General features: G+C 45.0%; 1 protein-coding gene across 1 annotated transcript in view; it reads left to right on the top strand.

Moving 5' to 3' along the window:
- Positions 1-23,265, top strand: part of LOC148013475 (rab GTPase-activating protein 22-like) — a 136,083-nt gene that overhangs the window by 76,161 nt on the left and 36,657 nt on the right. The window contains exons 8-9 of the mRNA XM_087668614.1: positions 9,422-9,527; positions 22,376-22,473. Coding sequence (XP_087524740.1) covers positions 9,422-9,527; positions 22,376-22,473 — 204 coding nt within the window. The remainder of the gene's footprint in view (positions 1-9,421; positions 9,528-22,375; positions 22,474-23,265) is intronic.

Raw genomic sequence — 23,265 nt, 5'->3', positions numbered from 1 at the left:
GCACGTACTTAAGCAAGATCTTTGGTCGTGGCTTCACCCTTCTGTTTCAGGTTTTACTTTTCATTCCGCACAATATGCAACCACTTGGTCGCGGTTGGACAGAATGCATATCATGTAGGGAGATGATTTTCTTCCCGAGATGCTGGAGATGAAGGTCTTGCAGCAATATGCGTTGTCGGACCATTTCCCCCTCCAGCTTGAGATGCGGGCACAGTCTATTGCACCTTTTATGCAGTTGTTGGATAGGCTCCCTTTACGCTTCAACTCCTCTTATTTGAAGCATCCAATTTTTCAGGGCTATATGCAGCAATTGATTGAGAGGTTCTTATTGGACTTCGCCTCTGAGGGCTTGGCTTCATTTGCACGCCTGCTCTCTAATGTGTAGCGGGTTGCTCGGCAGTATGGGATTCATTATGCCTCTCTTTGTCCCCGACGTCGACATGCAGCAGAGGACTTATTGGCCTTGGTCCGTTCCTTGCTCCTGGACTCCCCAGATGATGATTTTCTGCTGTCACTGGAGCGGCGTTTGGCCCATCTTATTCAAGTATTTAGCTTGAAATCTTATCAGCAGGCCAAGCTGCATAACTTGACTGACACATTGCAAGATAGTGCCTGCCAGTCTCATAAGTTCTTTCGCGCCTTGCATGCTTCTCCGGCTCGCGAAAATATGACTCGACTCCAGGATTCAGAAGGTCGCATGGTCACTGATCCGCAGACCATTATCAATATGTGCAGAAATTATTTTATGGATCTTTTTGGTTCTTCTCCCTTGCCTTCTAGCCAGGTTACGCATGCCCGCTCGGTCTTCTATCATCTGGTCGGCCAGCAGGTTCCATTTGATATGCAAGCCACTTTGGAGGCGGATATTTGCGAAGAGGAGGTTATGGATGTTTTGTTGCACCTGCCTAAGGATAAAAGTCCTGGTTGGGATGGTCTCACTAATGAATTTTTTGAGCACTCGGCATCGCAGCTCGTAAAGCCATTGGTGGTCATGGTTCAGCAGGTTTGGGAAACAGGGGTCATGCCTTCTTCAGGAAAGAAGGCCTTATCAAACTGATTCCAAAGGTCCCTTCGCCGTCAAAGCTGCAACACTGGAGACCAATTTCATTGATGGGCGCGATGTATAAAATCTTCTCCAAAGTGCTGGCAAATCGGCTTCACAAGCACCTTCCAGCTATTGTGCACCCTCTCCAATATGGTTTCATTAAGGGCCGCAACATTTTGCATAATATCTTAAATGTGCAAATGGCTAGTGACTATGCGCGGCACTCCAATCAGCAAGTGGTCTTGATTCAATTGGAGCTGGAAAAGGCGTTTGACTGTGTGGACTGGTCTTTCATTGCAGATCTCATGTCTGCTATGGGCTTTGGTATCCGGATGTCCCGATTGATCTACACCATTAGTACTGCGGCTTCTTCAAGAGTTATGCTTAATGGTGGGTTACAGAGCCATTTGTCCTTGCACGCTCGGTCCGACAGGGTTGCCCTTTGAGTCCTCTCTTCTTTGCCCTGGCGACTCACCCGGTCCTTTCAATGTTATCCTCCATGGCGGCTTCTGCCCAGCTGGCAGGGTTGTCTCTTCCTTTGGGGCAGCACTTCATTAGCCAATCTTTGGCTGATGACTCCTTTATGATTTTGCAGGCGAACAGGGACAACATTCGCAAGGCATTAGATGTTTGGACGCTCTTTGGTCAAGCCTCTGGTCTTCGCATCAATGCCTTTAAGTCAGCCATTCTCAGTTGCACGGAGCCTGATTTACAGTCATTACGTTGGCAGGGCCAGGTGGTTTCCCGTGGCTCCATTGTCAGGCATCTTGGATACCCATTGGGAGTGGATGTACAGCCAAAGGACCTGCTGGAGTGGATTTCACAAATACTGGCCGCGAAGTTTATGTATTAGAAGTCGCAAGCCTGGCCGTTCCATGTCCGCCTCAAAGTGGCTCAGACAATTATGCTACCAATGCTAACGTATTTCCTTCCATTACTGCCATGGACGCCTACTACTTTGAAGGCTCTCACTCATCCCATTCGTTTCATGCTATGGAAGAAAGATTCACTGCAGGCTAGCATTTCCTGGATTTCATGGTCACATGCATGTACCCCTAAGCGCATGGGTGGTGGAGCTATTTTGGATGCGGAAACTCATATGCTGGCTCTTCGTTGGTCTCTTTTTCGTGCCATGTGTGTGGATCATCACCCGTGGACCATCATAGCCCGTTATTTTCTTGAGGATAGCGAGCTCCGCCAGGGTAACACACGGCTTTGGGCCTCATGGTGGCATGTCCTTAATGCTGACTCTCGATTTTCTAGTCCCTCTTCCTCTTTGTTACTGCACTTGGTCGGCTCTTGGAAAGTGGTGCTCCAAAAGGCCCGTTGGCATCCTGTAGGGGACCGCTTGCAGACTAATTCCTTTCAGCTGGAATTGTTGGCAGTATCCAGATTACTTTCATGGGAAGATAAACATCAGCTCAAACCAAGATTTAACCGCATGGCCCGTTTGGGTGTGACTTCGATTGCAGATGCTACCCTTGCTACTCGCAATGTCCTCGCATCGTTTCGGACTGCTAGGAGACTTTTCAGGATCCCGCGCAGATACCGTGATTTATGGGGGAAGCTTTTGTCGGAAGGGTAGGCAACCCTTTCTTGCCCTGGCTATGGATCGCCCTTGGCAGGATTGGGACCTTGCAGGCCAGTTGAGTCTGGAAAAGGCCTCTGCTAATCAGGTGTATCATCTTCTCATTAAAGATTACCAATGGCTGGGTGTGAAAGCTAATACTGTTTGGGGCCTGCGGAAATCACTGTCATGGTGGCAGGCAATGCTGATGGAGGGATGGCGGAATAAGGCACCTTTTAAATGCAAGGTCTTTCTTTGGCGGGTAATGATTGGTGGTCTTCCTCTTGCCTGGGCCCTTTCCAAGCGTCGAATCTCGAATGGCAATTGTTTCTTCTGTACCACTACGGCGGAATCGGCCCGACATCGTTTTCTTTCTTGCCCGCTCGCCGAGAATATCTGGTCACTCTTGTCGCAAATCTGGCGCGCAGTGGTGGGGTCCTCACTGACTCCTTTCGATTGGGTTTTTGTGCGCCCAAAGTATCCCACACCGCCACCGTTACATATGAAGATCTTATTTCACTTTTTCAGATACTGGGGATGCTGGCACATTTGGACCACCCGCAATGCTTTTCTCTTTGATTCGGCCTCTAATGTACCGCGACATATTGCAAGGCTTAAAGGGCTCTTGTATTGGCAGCTAGATCTCATCAGGCACTCTGACTTGCTCCCTCCGGAGGATTTGCATTCCTGGCATTTGGCAATTGCCTCTGGGTCCTTGCCATGATTGGTGTAACCTTTTTAGTGTATTAGTCCGGGGATTTCCCACACGTTGGCCTAGGGCCCTCGTGTCTCTTGTACTCATGTAATCATGTAATCTTGTACTTTTTTCCGTAATTAATACAATTACCTTTTACGAAAAAAAAAAGAGAGAGAATACAATTACCTTTTACGAAAAGAGAGAGAGAGAGAGAGAGAGAGAGAGAGAGAGAGTGTGGAGATGCCACTTGGTCCTAACTTCCAGCCTGCGGGCAAACGCACCAAGTATACTTCGGAAGATATAATGGATCACTAGGAACGTTCTTATGCTTAGGTTGCTTCTGATTCTGTGGATTCTCAGGATGTTGACTGGGAGCATTTGTTGGAGTTTGCCAACACCCTGCTTGGTGATTATGTGCAACATAATCATGAAGTGTTCTTTGACTCTGAATCTGAAGATGTTTTGGAAGCCACTGTGGACCCAAAAAATATCTTGCGCTCATTTTCAATGTTTTATGAATGTGTTGTTATACTCTTCTTCACTGGTAGGATCCCAGTGCTTTCCCATATTCGCCAGTGGCTGCAAAGTCTACTACAAGGGGAGTGTGTTGAAGAGATTTTTGTTGGGCCCCGAGGCTTTTATGAGGTGCTGTTGAAATCCGAGAAGCATTGTGCCGATCTACTGACTAAACTGCCATTGTTCTTTGATCGCCGTTTGGTCCATGTTGTGCCATTGCGCCCAATGGCAGATTTTCAGTGCTTGCTTCAACGCGAATGCCTGGTGTGGGTTGAAGTGGAAAATTGTTCGGCTGTCTATTGGTCACTGTTAAAGGATGCCATGGCTGTGGTGGGCACTGTTTTGGTCCCCCTGAGCCTAAGGGCCATGAATCGTAACCGTTTGTGTATGTTATGGGACACTGCTCGGAAAAGGCCTGCTTGATTATGTCTCAATTGCTCTGGTATACATCCTTTGCACTTTCGTTTGAAATGGGGTAACTTTGCGGGGCATTGTTTTTCGTGTGGAAAATTGGGGAATTTTATGGCCGAATGTCTAGCGAAGCAACCGACTTCAGATGCTGAGCATGTTTTGTCTCCCATGGAAGATATGGTGCTTGATGCTCCGTCGCAGGATGCAACCCAGCCACTTAAAGTTTTGGATAAAGGATAACAGGTTTCGGGTTTGGATTCCCGTGATAATGACTGGGTAGATGTACGGGCAAAAAAAGGTAAAAGGTTTGATGCTGGCATGGCGGATACTGTGCCTAATGTTTCACAAGATTCCTTGTGTACTTATATGCACAGGAAAGACATGTCGTCTTCAGAGCACACTACTCATGCTATGGTTTCTTCTGCTCCTCGCAATCAGGCCTCTAGGAAAGGATATACGGATGGTCCGAAGGGCCCACCTGCTAAGTTGGCATTTGATGCTAGAGGTAACGTGATTACTCCATGGGATCGTCGTTATCCCCGTTCCATCCCTAGGACAGTGGATATACCGTCTACCTCTAAATCTGGCCGTCGGAACTCTTTTGCCGTGTTAGCTGATTTTTTGGATGAGGGAGTCCTTGACATTCTAGCAGAAAAGGTTAAATTGAGGCAAGCTTTGCCTCGTTCCTGATTTTCTTTTTTGAATACACATGAAGATAGCCACGTGGAACGTGCGAGGCATTTGTTCTCGCAATAAGCAACATGCCATATGGAGTTTATTGCATGAGAATTAGTGGGATGTCTTGTGTGCTGTTGAGCACAAGAGTCACGACGAAGCAGGAAAAGTTGTGGATTGCCATGGGTTTCGCTTGTTTTATGGAGGGACACATGCCATGGATTATTCTGGTGTGCTTATGATTGTACAGGAGAAATATCAGCCTGTTCTTATTAAAAATGATATACATGGTCGTTTTGTGGTGATTGAAGTTTTATTTGAAGGAGAGATCTTATGGTTACTTGGCGTCTATGCTCCAAATGACTCTTTATCCCGCCGAGTTCTTTGGAATACTTTGCAGACCGCCTTGTCACTTGGCAGACACGGTTTTTTGATGGGGGATTTTAATATGTGTGTTGATTCTTCACAGTCCACATCAGAGCATTCGGTGATGCACGCTCCAGAAAGCCGTGTGTGGAATGCGTTTGCTCTTGCCGTACTTAAGCAAGATCTTTGGTGATGGCTACACCCTTATTCTACAGGGTTTACTTTTCATTCTGCGCAGTATGCAACTATATGGTCGCGGTTGGACCACATGTACATCATGCAAGATGATGCTTTTGTTCCTGAGATGCTGGAAATGAAAGTGTTGCAGCAATATGCCTTGTTGGACCATTTTCCTCTTCAGCTTGAGATGCTTGCACAACCCATTGCACCTTTTAAGCAATTTTTGGACAGACTCCCTTTGCGTTTCAACTCGTCTTATTTGAAGCATTCAATCTTTCAGGGTTATATGCAGCAATTGATTGATAGATTTTTATTGGACTTCTCCTCTGAGGGCAATGCTTCTTTTGAACGATTGCTCTCTAATGTGCAACGGGTTGTTCGGCAGTATGGGATCCATCATGCCTCTCTTTGTCGGCGGCGGCGACAAGCAGCGGAGGATTTACTGGCTTTCATTCGTTCTTTACTGGTGGAGACTCCATATAATGTGTTTCTGCTACCATTGGCTATGCGTTTAGCTGATCTTATTAAAGAATTCCAGTTGAAATCTTATCAGTAGGCCAAATTGCAAAATTTGACTGAGAATTTGCAAGACAATGCTTGTGAGACTCATAAGTTCTTTCGAGCTCTCCATGCATCTCCTGCTCGGGAGAATATGACTAGACTCTAGGATGCGGAAGATCAAGTGGTCACTGATCCTTAGACTATTGTGCATATGTGTAGGAATTATTTCCTAAACCTTCTTGGTTCTACTCCTTCACCTTCTGACCCAATTACTCATGCCCACTCAGTTTTCTATGATTTGGTCCGCAATCAGGTTCCTCATGACATGAAACTACTTTGATGACAGATATTAGTGAGGCAGAGGTTATGGATGTTCTGTTACACTTGCCCAAGGATAAAAGTCCCGGTTGGGATGGTCTTACCAATGAATTCTTTGAGGTTTTTGCTACCCAACTGGTGAAACCATTGACGGCTATGTTTCAGCAGGTCTGGGAAACGGGGTTCATGCCTTCCTCATGGAAAGAAGGTCTTATCAAACTGCTTCTAAAAGTTCCTTCGCCGTCTATGTTGAAACATTGGTGACCAATTTCTTTGATGGGTTCGATGTATAAAATCTTTTCTAAAGTAATGGCGAATCGGCTCCATAAGCATCTTCCTGCCATTGTGCATCCTCTTAAATATGGTTTCATTAAGGGCCGAAACATTCTGCATAATGTCTTGAATGTGCAAATGGCTATTGACTATGCAAAGCACTCTAATCAGGAGGTGGTATTGATTCAATTGGACCTGGAAAAGGCTTTTGATTATTTGGACTGGTCTTTCATTGCAGAACTTATGTCTACTATGGGCTTTGGTACTCGGATGTCTCATTTGATCTACACCATTAGTGCTGCGGCTTCTTTGCGAGTTATGCTGAATGGTGGTGTTACCGAGCCATTTGTCCTTGCACACTCTGTGAGACAGGGTTGCCCATTGAGTCCTCTCTTTTTTGCCCTTGCGACTCATCCGGTTCTTTCGATGTTATCTTATATGGCAGCTTCTACTCAGTTGGCTGGATTGTCTCTTCCTTTTGGACAGCACTTCATTAGTTAATCTTTGGCTAATGACAGCTTTATGATTTTGCGTGCGGACAAGGATAATCTTCGCAAAGCATTAGATGTTTGGACTCTCTTTGGTCATGCTTCTAGTCTTCATATCAATGCTTTGAAATCAGCCATTCTCAGTTGCACAAAGTCAGATTTGCAGTCATTGGACTGGCAAGGAATGGTTGTTCCCCGTGGCACCATTGTCAGGCATCTTGGGTATCCTTTGGGTGTTGATGTTCGGCCAAAGCAACTACTAGAGTGGATTTCACAGAAACTGGCAGCTAAGATTTTGTATTGGAAGTCACAGGCTTGGCCCTTCCATGTTCACCTCAAAGTGGCTCAAACAATTATGTTGCCAATGCTCACATATTTCTTGCCATTGCTGCCTTGGACTACTACTACATTGAATGCTCTTACTCAGTACATTCTTTTAATGTTATAGAAGAAGGAGTCCTTGCATGCAGGCATTTTATGGATTTCTTGGTCGCATGCATGTACCCCCAAACGCATGGGTGGTGGGGCTATTTTGGATGCCGAAACTCATATGCTCGCACTCCATTGGTCTCTCTTTCGTGCCATGTGCTTAGCTCCTGGTGGCATGTTCTTAATGCAGACTCTCGGTTTTCTAGTCCTTCTTCATCCCTGCTTGCTCATTTAGTACGTTCCTGGAAATTGGTTCTCCAAAAGGCTCAGTGGCATCCAGCGGAGGACCGCTTAGTTACTAGCTCTTTTCAACTGGAATTGTTGGCAGCCTCGGGATTTCTTTCTTGGGAAGGCAAACATGAGATCAGACCTAAATTTAACCGCATGGCACGTTTGGGCTTGACTTTAGTTGCAGATGCCACCCTTGCCAGTCGCAATGTGTTGATCTCGTTTCATACAGCCAGGAGGCTTTTCAAGATCCCTCGGGGATACCGTGATTTATGGGGACAGCTTTTGATGGTGCTCCAGAGCAGACAACCCTTTCATGCCCTTGCTTCAGATCGTCCCTGGTAGGACTGGGACCTTGCAGGCCGGCTGAATTTGGAAAAGGCTTCAGCTAACTAGGTGTATCATCTTCTGAATAAAGAGTTACTAAAGCTAATACTGTATGGGGATTGCGTAAGTCTCAGTCATGGTGGAAGGTAACAGTATGGGGATTGCGTAAATCTCAGTCATGGTGAAAGCTAATACTGTATGGGGATTGCGTAAATCTCAGTCATGGTGGAAGGTAACAGTGATGGAGGGCTGGTTGAACAAGACACCTTTCAAATGCAAGGTTTTTCTTTGGAGGGTGATGATTGGTGGTCTTCCTCTTGCTTCAGCCCTTTCCAAGCATCGAATCTCCAATGGCAATTGCTTCTTTTGCACTACTGGTGTGGAATCGGCCCGTCATTGATTTATTTCTTGCCCTCTTGCTAAGAAAATCTGGTCACACTTGTCAGCGGTTTGGTGAGCAGTGGTTGGTTTCTCGCTAAGCCCTTTTGATTGGGTTCTTGTGCGGCCCAAATACCCCACACCGGCACAGTTGCATATGAATATTTTGTTTCACTTTCTTCGATACTAGGCCTGTTGGCACAATTGGACCATTCGGAATGCTTTTCTTTTTGATTCAGCCTCTAATGTTCAGGGACATATTGCTAGGCTTAAAGGTCTCTTGCATTGGCAGATAGATCTCATTCGGCACTCTGACTTACTCCCTCGGGAGGACTTACTTCCCTGGCATATGGCAATTTCCTCTGCGTCATTGCCATGACTTTTGTAACTTTTTTGTTGTTTAGTACTTGATAAATATAACTTCCATTACAAAAAGAGAGAGAGAGAGAGAGAGAGAGAGAGAGAGAGAGAGAGAGGCTTGGGGGAGAAATAAAAAAGAAAGGAGAAAAAAAAGAAAGGAGAAAGAAAAAAAGAAAGTTGTAGACTTAAAGAAGAGTGGCCAAAAAGTGCCGATTTTTTTGTACTAAATTGTACGGATACGTACGGTAACGTATCGTACGAATCGTACCATACAGATCAGTCTGTACTACGTACAAAGACAACCTTGTCCGTTGCTAGAGACATTGTGATGCGTTTAGTAGCATGGTAAAATGTACGCAAAAACTTATGAAGTAGATATGATTGTTTCTGGATATCATAGATTCTGACTGCAATTTTTGCCAAATGATACATTAAGCTAACTGTTTTTTTTGCTTGACTATTCATGTTTGCATATTTTGCTTCTTTTAAGTAATACCTATTGTTTGAAAAGATATTATTTAAAGACCTAGCATTTAACCTTTCAATATACAGCATGCTTTTGCTTTTAAAGAAAAACAGAATAGTCGAATGTTTTGGTGTTTGGGCTTAGATTTGGGAAGGCTATCTGACAGTGCTTAGTTGATTCTCTCTCTTCAATGAAGCGGGAAAATTTTAGGTGTACAGAACAAGCTGTAGGAGTTCAAAAGCAGCTTGCAAACCTTGGACTGGTTCTGCAGGTTATTGATCCAAAGCTGCATAAACATCTGGGTCAGTACAAGCTCTCTGTATGAAACTCTTCCTTAGACATTGTTTTTAACAACTCTATAAAATCGGCGTACGTATGCTACTCATTGATACATAGATAGGGAGAGTGATGGGCATAGTTTCTTGTGTGTGTGTAAATTTTTTATTTCTTGTGTTGGTACAGCTGTCAGTGTCTGTGTTTGTGTCCGAACAGCAATGGCATCACTTTATGTGGCCTGGTGAAATTCCTTGTTGTGGTCATCTTATTCGTCATCTTGGATACCTTTTGGGGTGGAATATGCCTTTAGATGCAATTCCATTTAACATATCAAGAAAAGTGGGCATCAATGCTTTTGTCTCTATGGCCATTGAGATATTTTGAAAGATAACCTTGCAAAAGAAAGGTATACGATTTCTGACAGTAAATAAACTGAGCTCTCCAAAGCTACAGGATGGTCTTAATATCTTGAATGTCTATTATCACATGTTTTCAAGAAAAGTTCCTTGTTAGTTGAATTTATTGAGCAAAGACAGCTTTGGTCACGATTACTTGCTACCATGTGCATGAATGTCTTCTTCAGCATTTGAAAACTAGGTTCTGTCCCCTTGGGAGGTGGTTTTGAAAAAAGATACCAGTGCATCTGAAATGGATGCAAAAGCCAACTTAGCATGCAAATTCTATGTGCCTTGGAATTGTCGATTGGAGTAGGTGGCCATGCCAGAACCAAGAAGAGCTTTCATTGCAAATAAAGGAATCTATGGTGGATGATTAAGCTTATGTGATCTCCTTTCTCACCTGCTGTAGTTGTTATGGATTGGGCATGCATTATAGGCCGATTGAAGGAAAATCGAGGACCTAATCAGACCTTTTGAACTGGTCTCTCCACATGATCCAGAGGTCAAACTCACTGATTGGAGTTTGCAGCATCAGCTAGACCTTTATCCTTGGCATCAGCAACTACAAAACGAGTTTATTGTCATATTATTCCTTACTCGTGGATAAAGGATCAGGCTAATGCTTTAGCATCTATTGGAGCCTTTCAACAGTGTAGAAAAGGCTAAAGTTCCAAAAGTGAAAGAAAACTGTAAGATACTAGATCCTAAACACACAACTCAAGAAAATGATAAGAAAACTCAAAGGTGAAAAGGATCCTCTAATCATGGATTACAATAGTAATATGGATGTTTACAAGGTATGGGCCGTGCAGACAATGTAATTGCACTATGCTGTACCCCTTTGTGTTGTGCAGCACCCTCTTGCACCCTAAATCTGCTGCAGAGCATGTCCTTGCCTATTTTAGGGAAGTCCCTCAAATAATCTTGATCAGCCGTTTGTGAACCTTTGCAGCCTTTCTTGATGAACCTTCGTCGTGTTTGTTTGAGTCTTGATCTCCCCCTTGAGCTCTCTTGCTCATCTTGATCCATAAACACTAGTTCATTGGTGAGGATTGCTTCCTAGTGTTTGTTTGACACTTTGCTGCTCATGATCTTCACAAACTCCTTGTGATGGTCAGCTATTGCTAGACATAGGCTTGTGACCTGTGCTGACCCTGACTCAATTGCTATGAACCAATTAATGAGTTGCCATACTCTGTTTAAATAATGGCCACTTTAATTAATTAATGGCCAACCTTGCCCAACTATACACGTGTGACGGCTTGAATCCTCTGTGCACTTTCAATCCTTCTTGCACACAAGATCTAATGATCACAGTGCACACATAATACCATTGGCAGCTACATGACATGCCATTACATTCCATGTTATTTGGTTGCACTACATTCTTCCCACTAGAACTAGGGTTGTTCTCAATGATACTGCAGTCATGTATAACTAACCTCTTGAAGAAGGCTACAAGTATCTAGCCCATAAGAAGTGGGACTCACTGTTCCTTCCCCCTAGAAGTGTCTTCACTCTCCAGTATTTGTCATTGCCACCACAAATATCTACCATGACCATTAAGTCACGTCGAGAAAGCAACTCTTGTGCTTGCACTTGTCCGAGCAACTATAAAGGCTAGGGCCGCAGTCATCCACGAATGACCAAATACCACAAAGAAGCCTTTTAACCGCAAATTTGAAACTACAAAGTCAGAAAACTACCTTCACATCTAGTGGACGTTTGCTTTGAAAAGATACCTGCAAATGTGGACTAGAGAATCCTACCTCCAACGTACACACCTCTTTTTCATGTTGACAATGTTCTATGACTTTGGTTAGGTTGTAGGACACTCCCCATCGAGGGCCCAGCTGTTGCAAGGTTGGCTCCACTCCACGCTGCGCATTGGCACGGTGCAGATTGTGGAGGTAGTCATCATGGGCCGAGGGATCTTCATGGCTCACCTCTGCAGATGCAACTCGTGAGTTAGTGGAGAGCTCGCCCTATGCCTCCACGAAGGGGGTTATCTACATGGTTCCTTGGTATAGCGGCTTCACAGTGGAGACATTTGCACTCCACAATAGATTTTTCAGACACCCAGTCACCTTACTATTTCTCGGACTGGCGGTAGAGTACCGCCAGTTAGTGGAGGACTTTGGATGGCTCTTCAGCACAGTTCTTCCTGCCTCCTTCGTGGATGCAGTGACAGCTGCAGGAGTCCCAAAGGTACGAGTGGCCGTGAAAGACACAAAGAGTATACTAAAGTTCATGGAGATCGAGGCAAGAGGTCACTCCTTTAGGGAGTAGGTCATTGTGACTTGGCAACCAAGGCAGTGCCTACATTGACACGACTTTGGGCATCGGGAAGCAGATTGTATGCGTTTCGGAGCCAAGGCGGCTCTGTTGATAGTCCCGTAAGTGGACGTTGACGGCTTCACACGGGTCTAGAGATGACAGAGAGGGAGACGGTAGGGGGGCCACAGCCAGCTCCTCAGATGCAACCTCGATAGCAGAGAGCAGGAGGGGAGCGACGTCCCCTCGGCAAAGCACTTTGCAGCGCGCCCCCCCCCCCCCATCGAGCACCCCCCCTTATCCGCACTTGGTTCAGGTGATCCCCTCCAGACCCACCTCTCCTCCTCCCACAAGAGGTGATGAGCCACACGCGCCTACATCCTCCTCCCACCAGCAGTTTTCTCCCTCCCACACAACCACCAGCTCCTCTGCCCCTGCCGCCCGTCACACTTTTCCGAGACATGCACAACTGTTGCTATAGGAGTTATTCCGTAGTGCCCCATGGTCCTACCTAAGAGTTGCGGAGCGGGGAGAGTTCCCACTACCTCTAGAGGTGGGGATCTTCGTGGTTTGCAAGTCAAGGAGGGGCAAGGTCCATCTACTAGCACCATTGGATGGACCAAACTACACTTTTTTTCTTCAGTCCTCTCACTCAAGGGATTGGACGACGACAGATAGAGGAGGAGTTGAAGAGCTAGGTGGTGGACCACTTCTCCCAGTGGATGGGAGAAGAAGGACTAGCACTGTTTGCATAGCAGTGGCCTGGTTGCACGTTGGACATTAAGTGGTAGGCTGGTGCCAAGGTCCCATACTTGAGCATATGTTCCGAGCCCCTCCACAGTAGTGGAGAGCTTCGAAGGATTTGACTGAGTGGCCCCTAGCACAGGAGGCCCGTTTCTACCAGTGTATAGAGTTATGACTCTTAGCATGGCTGATAGATGCATTGATAGTATCACCTAGAGCATCTATCACCCTTATGGTCCTCGGCCGAGGACCACCATGGGGAACTGGTGTTCGCCGTCCAGACTTGCGGCAAAGCGTACTTGCATGCCCCGTAGTTTTTGTTGGGTATTTCACCTGTCTCACTTACGTCTACGCTCACATAGCAGTGTCGGTGATCAATAGGACACTGGGAAACCTTTTACTCTCGGTAGGAGAGGTTTTTTTCCCCAGACTTACGGTATTATTTCGTATGTGCTTATGACACACACATATGGGCACTTACCGTGTTCGGGTGTCAACATCCCCCACAACCCTAAGATTTAAGGGTTGTACTTTGTACTTGCATCCTACAATCTTTCAGCTATTGCATGGTGTCGTGCTTCACTCTTAGTCTGTTTACTGTTTTCTATGCTGAGCTTCAATCCTGCCGTCCTCTCTCACTTTTGGTATCAGAGCAGTAGTGGCTCTGCTCAGCTCAGCTCTGTTCAGCTCAGCTTCGCGGTTCTCCTCAGCTTAACCTTGCCCAAGGTTTAGCACGACCTGTAGTAGTGGCCAGTGTTCTGCGCGTTAGCTCCTCTAGCTCTTGCTACCTAGACCTCAGACGTTTATCCCCTTTTATTCGTCTTGTGTCACGTTTTTAGTACTTTCTGCCAGTTTGTTGGAGGTGCCGCCAGCGTAAGCCCATCCATCTAACATTAGACGCTTGCCTCTTTTGGCCCGCTTGACGCCTTCCCCTCGCTCGTCGACTGTGCCCTTGTGCTTGCCGTGCCTCGCCAAATGCCACATCAGCCTGTAGCTGCCATGTCGCCTGTCAGCTGCTGCAAGCCCCGCCAGTGCTCGCCAGACGTTTGTTGTGCCGTTCATCACCTGTTGTGCCCTGCTAAACATGTGCTTGCTTAATGTCCGTCCCGCCAGCTCATCCCGACTAAAGCACCACTTGTACCTGACCGTACCTGCGTAACACATGCTTGACAAATTCGCGGCACTCAACCCGTGATTTCTATGGTAAACGTTTTTTTAATTTTTTAATTCGAGCATAAATTTTTGGAAGCAGGGGTTCCTACACAACAGGCACAACATTTAGAAACGTGTATGGGATACATTGGATGCAAAATTTTTTTGACACATTCATAAAAAAAAATTTGGGCTTTCATGTTTTTTGAGGACATTGGCATACGCACGGCAGTTACAGTCAGAGAAAGACCGTTTTGAAAAAATTTGAGGCAAGAAATTTTGGGGATTTTGTTGGTACAGTGTTGCTGAACACTAATTGCACGTTGGATTGCGTGCATTATAGACAATTTTGACAGAGTGCACCTCCGTATACTAATTGTAGAAAGTTATATCTTGCAATTTCTGGAAATTTTCAGATTTCCAATTTGGTTCCGCTTCGACATTGCTCTTTTGCATTTTCTTGGTAATTGATAATCATGGCAAATTAGGGAGGAGATGTCTTCACCTATGTATCCAAGGAGGACAGATTGGATGGAAATAACTGTTCACTTTGGTCCTTCATGATGAAGAATGTACTTGTGGGCAAAAAATCTTTGGGATTATGTCAGTGGAGAAGAAGCTAGATCTGGTGTTGTGACTCCAGCTACTCCTCTAGGAGGACGTGCACAACGGGCACCTCAGCTTGCTCCACTTTAGCCACTTCCCCGGAGAACAACAACTCAAAAAGCATGGGATACATGGGATGCACAGGCTTTGTCGCTGATTGCATTGGTAGTTCAACAATCAATCATCCCCAACATTCATTCAGCAGCTTCTTTACGAGAAGCTTGGCTAACTTTGGAGCAGATGTTTGTAGGCAAGAATGAGACTCACATCTCTTTATTAAAGAAAGAGCTAGAGACATTGAAAATGGATGAAGGTGATTCTATTCAGGATCACTTGAACAAAATTGAGGACTTGTGAGAGCAACTCATGAATGTTGATGAGTACTTTTCGGATGCATAGATGATATCTATCACTTTAAACTCATTACCTCCTTCGTACTTGGCTTTTCATACGGCCTTAAACCTCACCGTGAGGATTGCGGCATAGCCAATCACTTGTTTTCAGCTAGTGAGTTTGTTTCTAGAGGAGGAGCAAACACCAAGAAATAGTGGTGTAGATGCTATAGCCTTTGAGCAGGCTTTTATGGCTAGACAGAAGGGCAAAGGCAGCCAAGTGAAAAATGCTCTGCAGAGTTCTAGGACTTTTGGCACATCATAGGAAAGTAAAAAACAAGGGGACACACAAGTCGAAAAGGGAAAATGCCATTATTGCAAGAAGCCAGGCCACTACATCACTGAATGCAGAAAGCGCATTGCCAAGGAGAAGAAAAAGAAGTCAAGAATGTCTATTTTTGATGCTCCTTCTATTGCTACCGAGTGTGTGTTCTTTGTTGCAGACATGGACTATTGTTTTTACACACGTAGTTATGACACTTCTTGGGCTGATCGAGCATTTAGCTCTACCGAGGATGTATGCACTTGGTTTTTTGACAGTGGTGCTTCTAGGCATATTACATCTTGCAGAGATTTATTTGCTTCTGTTAGTGCTGCTCTAGTTGGCAAGTCTATACAGTGTGTCAACAATGTATCATACCCTGTTTGAGGTATTGGGAGATTGTGCTCATAGCCATTGATGGCTCTATTCTTCACGTACAGGATGTTCTATTTGTGCCAAGCATAAAGAAGAATTTGCTCTCTATTTCTTCTTTGGCACATTGTGGATTGTAGGTCACATTTGATGATGATAGATGCATGGTGAGAGACAAAGAACACATGGCTTTGGTCTTGACATGCACTTTATGTAATGGGTTATATGAGTTGGATGCTCTTTCAGTTGATCTGTCAGTGTATTTGGCATCCACTCTTACTCCTGCTATGATACATGTAAAGTTATGGCATGCCAAGATAGGGCATGTGAACTTTGGCAACTTGATGCTCTTGTAGTATACGTAGATGCTAGATGGATTACCTCTACTGGAGAAACCTCCTGAGCACTTGTGCGAAGGGTGTTTTTGGGAAAAAATGCATCGTTTTTCGTTTCCCTGTGATGTTGCTTTCCCTGGTGGTTAATCAGGTCCTCCTAGGAACGGCCTGGTACATCGCCTTGTGTTAGTGCTTCTTCTCATCTTGGGTAGTGTAGCTTCGCTGCCTAGTGCGAAACTTCCTTTGGTCCGGGTCAGACAGCTCCAGGGATTTTAGAGCCATGGTGGCGTGGGCGACCATCATACGGCATCGGTTAGAGGGAAGGCTTGGGATCATAGACTCCGAGTATCAGAGTATGGCCCTTCTGGGCAAGCTAGTTATCCGTAGCCTCCATCGAGAGGGCAGACCTGGAAGGTCCTATTGGTGGAGGGTCTTTAGGATTGTAGACCGAGGCTTGGCGGTGAGTAGAGGTCATCCCTGAGATGGATCTTCACTTCAGCTCAGATCACCCTCCCCAGATCAGCTTTCCTACATAGCTTGCTTCGCGTGTGGCAGGGCCTCCGTAAGGCCCTAATCCAAAGCCCCCCAGGCTGCTAGGAGGAGATAGACCGTCAGCTGATGATCTGGAACCCCCAGGTCAGGGATCAGGAAGGGGCGCAGATTGGCGAGCGCCCCCATATCCAGTGGGTTGGTTGGGAGGCTGGCCCGGCGCGTACCATCAGGACATGGTGGGAGGTGTACAAGATGGTGGACAAGGAGGTGCTGTAGTAAGTATCAAGCTGCCAGAGAGGAGTGGAGTTGAGGTAAAGGGAGATAGACGTAGCAATACCTATAGAGTGGCTTGCTCCCCCAATACAAAAGCCGATAGAGCCCGGGGAGGTATGGGCCGCTAGGTTCTCACCAGCAGGCATCTCCCTATAGGTGGTAGGTAGAGTGGGTGGTGCTCCACCTGGGACCTTCTTCACTGTACAGGAGGGGGGGTGTTTGGCTCTTGACAAAGGGCAGGAAGATGAGGAGATAGCTGTTCTTTCACGGAAGAGGATCTGGGTGATTGGCCTTCAGGGAAAGACATGGTGGCTGGACCCTTTTGTCTTTTGGCAGAAGCTCGGAAAGTGGCGCCTCTGGATCTAGGAGGGCAGACCACTTGATAAGCTAGAGTGGGATCCGGGAGAATGGCTATGGCCGGCCATTGCGGTCGCCGAGAAGCCACCGAGTTTCCTGGAGTACACCACCAAGATTGGCAGACACGTACTGACACAGGAGGATATGGATTGGGCGCCGTCACGTAGCAGGCACTGGGCGGAGCAAAGCATCACGGAGCCTTTCCGGTGAACTTTCTGGCGCCGCCTATGGGATAGCTGGAGGCTGAGGAGAGTATCATATTTTCTACGGTTGGTGGCACATGGAGGCTTGGTGGTGGGAAGCTGGCTTGACCAGATGCAGAAGGAGGGAGGCTGTAAGCGCTGCACACAGCAGCCTCTGGAAATGTCAAAGCACTGCCTTTGGGCATGTGAGGCGGCGCAGCTCGTGTGGAGAGGAGCATGCTGCATTCTTCGTGGTATAGCACCTAGCCTTGGATGTATCTCATGGGAAGCTTTTTGCTGGCAAGCGGTCAGCCATGGCCATCACCTTCTATATGAGGCCGGGATGCAAGATACTATATTCATTATCAAGGCATGGTCGTGTGCAGTGGTCAATTTGGAGGTTCTACCCATCCGCGAGGTACTAGAGTCCACAGCAGACCAGTCTGAGGTATGGGAGATCATAGGGAGTCTTACTGGTTGGCATATCTAGAAGGGGCGGTGTCAGGAGGCTTTTGGCGGAGAGAGACTTTCAGTATAGGTGACCTTAGCAAGGATCTGGACCTCCATCATCCACTCCCTCCGCAGCCGATAGGATCAAGTGCAGGGTGAGTCCAGGGGTCGTCAGGAGCTACGATGTCATTTCATGCGCACTTGGGGCGGCCAGGACTTGTTTCTCATGATGCAGGCAAGCAGCCTCAGATGGCGATACACCCCCCCCTCCATGGCTTCTTGCCCCCATCCCCCCCAGACCGCCTTAAGAGGCTTGTATACATAATGTACTTGTGACTTTCATCAACTCCAGCTAGTCCGTTGAGCATGAGTACTCCATTGTAATAAAAAAATTTTAGTAATATAATCAGCCACATTTTATTTGGGAAAAAAAAAAAGCTTTGCTCAAACACCTTCTATTTCATGTCATTTGCATGTTGATGGTCCCCATTGCCCGTGGGTATATGCATAGTTGCACTCGTACGTAGTACGAATTGGTTCGTACTATACGGTTCGTACTGTACCGTACCGTACGAATTCGTGGCTGTTGTTGTTGGTGGTGGTTTGGGTTGTTGACTGTTGTTGTTGTGGTGGTGGTGGTGATTTTGTAGCCTTGATCGATCAACCAAGAAAGGGGGTGGAAGCTTGATTAGACTCCTCATACATGTTTTGTTATGATTTATCCTAGAGCCAAAGGCCATACATAAGGTATTCAGGCAGTTCCAAACGTTTCTAATTGATGTCCCATCATTTTTCACAATATGTTAGTGTCATCAATAAATAAATTCAGCACCATTTAAGAATCATCAAGTAGCTTAATCCTATTGATTTTACCTTTGTTCACAGCTCATTTTGCACCACCCAACCCAAAGCATTAGTACACATTGCTAATAAAACTAGGCCAGAGGATAGCTTGGCCTAATGTACCTTCTAAGAGTACACGAATTAGTGAATGTACCATCGGTATCTGCTTTAGCCTTAGCAATGCCAAAGAAAACCATAACAAAATTCATAAATCTTTTACCAAAACCTTTGGTGGTTTGTTTGGTAATTGTTGGTCTCACAGGTCATTTTGGCCTCTTGTAGACGTTAATAAAGCATCTCATGTCATTTCATCTCTCTCTCTCTCTCTCAACCTTCTCTCTCTCAAGCATACATGCCTCTTATTTGTATGATCATTCATGTATGATGTATCCACTCCTATGTATGTACTTGTAAGTTGTAGCACCTGTTGCGCATGCGGCATATGCCATAGAGGTTTTGGCGTGTTACTCTCAAGTATTCATCTTATATACTCCAATAGCATTGCTATTTAGACTCTTAACATCTGTTCTATCATCTTTAGTTCAAAATAATGAAGTTAATTTTTTTTCGTACTAATATCGTACCGTACCTTATAAAATCTTAAGGTACCATTTAATACCATATTTTATCGTATCGTACCGTACTGTACCGTACTTTTCGTACCGACAATTATGGGTATATGTGCAAAGGGACATCTTGGAAAGAAACCCTCAAACGCTCCTCTCTAACTCCAAGAATTTTCGGTTTCAATGCGCACCATAGCCACAACCTCAGATTTGGAAGTTTATGTTACAATCTGGATTGCTATGAACTTTCAATCTCAATTGATTTTGGCTGTCATGTACTAACCCACCCATCAAACTTGTGTTTGGCCACCTTAAATGATGACACTCATAATGCCTCATGACCCTTTTGCTTGCACTTGAAACACGTGATCTCCTCCTATAGCTGTTGCGACTCCTCACAAGATATGTCTCCTCGGAAGAGTCAGCACATTGGCTAGCTTGTTCAACTTTCTTGTGCTTCTTTCATCTTTCGAAAGTAGTAGCCAACTTCATGGTCTGCTCCTAGGAATCTGGACATAGTGCCTCCACAGAAAGGAGACATGAGTAGAAATTTGGTGGAGCATGTATCATTCATTCTCTGAGTTTCTGAAATTTGGTCATTGTAGTACACGTTTGTGTTTCTCTTAGCAAACCCTACAGCTTTCTCACAACTTTCTCTCTCATGGTCTATTGAACTTTTCATCCACAAGAACATGTTCTGTTTTTTTAATTTTTTCCCTCTGTTGTCCTCTCTTTGGCTTCATCTTTTTCATCTACAGCCATTATGCCTATGCTCTTTTGGCAACTTGTGGTAAATACTGATCAATAGTCCAACACATTACATATGTACATATTTATGAAAGTAAAAGGTGGAGATCGACATAACATATATGTACATTTAATCATCAAGGTCAGCTACATTTGCTATCAAGTATTGTCTTGCTAAATTATCTATCTCAATACACATTGCAATCTTTAGGTCTACAAAGAGTCCTTGTTGAGCTAAAAATTCAATACATATTGATTAGCTCTTTAAAACAGCCCTAAGACAATAAATTACCAAAAGTTTCATTAGGCAAGGAGCGGTTCTAGAGAGTTTCTATGTCCCATATGCAAAACCCTAATTTCAGAGGATCGTTCTTTGTCTATAAAGAGACAAGCTGCCCATATTCAGATCTATCCTTGTGTGCAGGTTTCTCACTTCCATGTGTAGATTTCAGCCATCAACCTTCCACTCAGTGGCTGTCTAGCCTTCGTGACTACTGCCACCTCTCTGCTATGTTTGGTGTCCTCTTGCCATCGCCAGCTCCTCCAACACTTGTTGCTGCTTGCATTTGCTTCCCCAGCACATGGTCTCAGGTTTTTCTCTCTAGTGACTCCTTCCACAGCTGCATTTTACAGTTTGGGCTGCTGCCTACATCATCTTCCATCACCTTTGTGGTTGCCTAGTGCTCCACAGCCTCTGGTGATCAGCATTTTCATCTTCTCTACACTCCGACAACTCAAACTGATGGTTACAACACTCGGGATCCATCTTTGGTGGACATCACACTCCGACATTCACTATTCTTTAATGCATCCGTGCTATATAGTTGGACAGGGATTTTTAGGAAAACTTTGCTGCAGCCATCTTGAAAGCTCAGAGAACAATCTCTTTGTTCTCTTTCTAACATCCCCACTTAGCCTGTTGAGGAGAATAGGAGGCAACCTTTCTCCTTAACAATCTATGTATTCATTGAGAGGTGAGACTGACTTGGTGTAGATTTTCTTTAGAGATGATGGTGTGGGAGTGGCAAGCCTTCACAAAGCTGACCTTGGTATACCAGCTGGAGGCTTTAAAGGCTTAAGGGAGGATGCACTATGGGAGGCTTTAAAGGGGGATGCACTATGCCTGATTTAGCTGCAAGGCCAACCCTCATAATTGCTCAAGATTAGACTGATGGTCATGTAAGATGTGATGGTTTACTAGATGGGACATTCCACTTATGGTTATGGTCACTTAAGAGGAGTGACCTTTCACCTTCATTTTGCACAGGAGGCTGATCAGATAGGAGATAGACATGCAAGTCTACTTGGGCTCATAGAGACATAAGTTGGTATGGTGTCCCGGGTTCCTGAGTCATCTCAAAGGCAGGTTTGAAGATTATGGATCTATCAGAAAAGACCCCTTAAGACTCAAGAGACTAGGTTGGGATCCAAGAGATTGGGTTGGAGAGACCCATTGTTGGGGTAGCTTCTGAATGTCTAACCAAGCTAGGGAGGAGGATACAGATGGCTATGACCTGGACCTTTCCAGTGGCAGGCCACTCAGTGATACAAACAGGGTACTATGCAGCTGTTCCTCATTCCGCAGATGAGATCAGATGACAGCTCTTCACCTTAGAAGATATCTGTAGTTTTGTTTGTAGGATTTTGGTGGTCAGGGCTTTGCTTGGGCCTTGGCTATGGCAAAGTTCCAGTACTGTGTTCAAGATGCAGAGCAACAGAGGAGATCCAGAGACATTGTTTTGTGAGATTATCTGTCAGCCCATGAGGTTTACTGGAGTGTCTTTTTGAATTTCAATAGCGTTTAGAGGTGGTCAGGGGCAGATGGAAGTGACTTGGGGTGCAGTTGCCTACCTCACCAATAGAGGACCATCTCATGGCTACTAGGATGTTTTGGACGCATTTCATTTGTCATTTTAATCCATGATCCTGGGACGATTCAGACTCATGCACTCAGGGCTTTAGTGGACTGTCGGACAATGCTGCAGATGTAAGCTTGATTCCAGGATCATAGTTGGACAGCTAGATGCAGACAGGCTGCTGTTTTTCAGATCAGCATCACATCACAAACGCTTCCTGGATTTGGATAGAGGATACCCTCAGAGATAGATATGATAGAGTCCAGGGTGATCTTAAGAACATTCAGAGGAGATTTTTTTCTTCTGCTTTTTTTTGGTTTTTGTTGGGGTTGCGGGGGATGTGCAGGAGACTCTCCCTCAAAAAACTGTCATTTGGAAAAAGAAGTGCCATAGTGAATTCATTAGTGTTGCATACATGTTTGGAATTAAGATGCTTTGAATAATGGTAAATCAGAAACTAAACATGCAGATAGGACGAGAATGAGAAATATTTATTTGATAAAAATAAGTGTCTCCAGTATTTGCATTGAATATGATAATGAATTGAGTCATTGAAAGTTTTACTTTTTGCAGATGAGCTTGGTGGAGGGAGCTTCATATTTGCATTTAGGATGTTGATGGTCCTTTTTCGCCGGGAGTTTTCATTTGCTGATTCTTTGTATTTGTGGGAGGTTTGTGAACACTGTTGCCAATTCTTCCTATTTCTTATTGCATTAGTATGGGTCAATAAAAATCTATGCTGCAAAGGTGCATGAACACTGTGTCATGTTAGGGATGATATTAAACATAATTGTTATACTTGACAATAGTAGAACCTGTACTCTAAAAGACGTATGTACTTAGTTTCATGCATTCAAGTGTCATCTGGAAGAGAATCCTATCAAACACAAAGAAGGGTTGCACATCTGCTTCTATGTTTAATGTGTCACGTTGGTTGTGTCACTTGTACTTTGTTTGATGCATTGAAATGTCATATAGATGAGAATCCTATCAAACACAAGGTAGGGTTGCACATGTGTTGCCATGCTAATTCTTGTCGTCACCCAGTTTTGCAAATGTCCACACATGCACATGCGTATATGTTCTCAGCCTTCATACCTAGTGTGTGTGAGTGAGTGAATGAGTGTGTGTGTGTGTGTGTTTCCAACTCAATTTCAACTCTCCTATTCATAGTCTGTTTCCTATTCTGGATTTGGATTAGTGTGTAAGAGGCTCTCTCTTGTGGCTAGGAGTCTCAATTATACCTTTACGTTCTGCATTTAGAGAAGGAAAACCAGCTCTAAATATATCTCTTTCATAAAAAACTTTTAGATCAAAGCAAGCATCAGGAGCAGCTGATGAATAATCACCTAGAAAGATGGACCGAATGACAACCAAGGGACAAGCAAATAACTGCAGCCAATATGACTAGACCCTGTTATCCTTCTTTGTTAGGCTTTACAAGGAGCTCAACAATGCACCTA

The sequence above is a fragment of the Lygodium microphyllum genome, chromosome 26, assembly GCF_053477565.2.
Source record: "Lygodium microphyllum isolate KBCC chromosome 26, Lygodium_microphyllum_v1.1.10, whole genome shotgun sequence".
Classification (NCBI taxonomy): Eukaryota; Viridiplantae; Streptophyta; class Polypodiopsida; order Schizaeales; family Lygodiaceae; genus Lygodium; species Lygodium microphyllum.
This window is presented reverse-complemented; position numbering and strand designations above follow the sequence as displayed.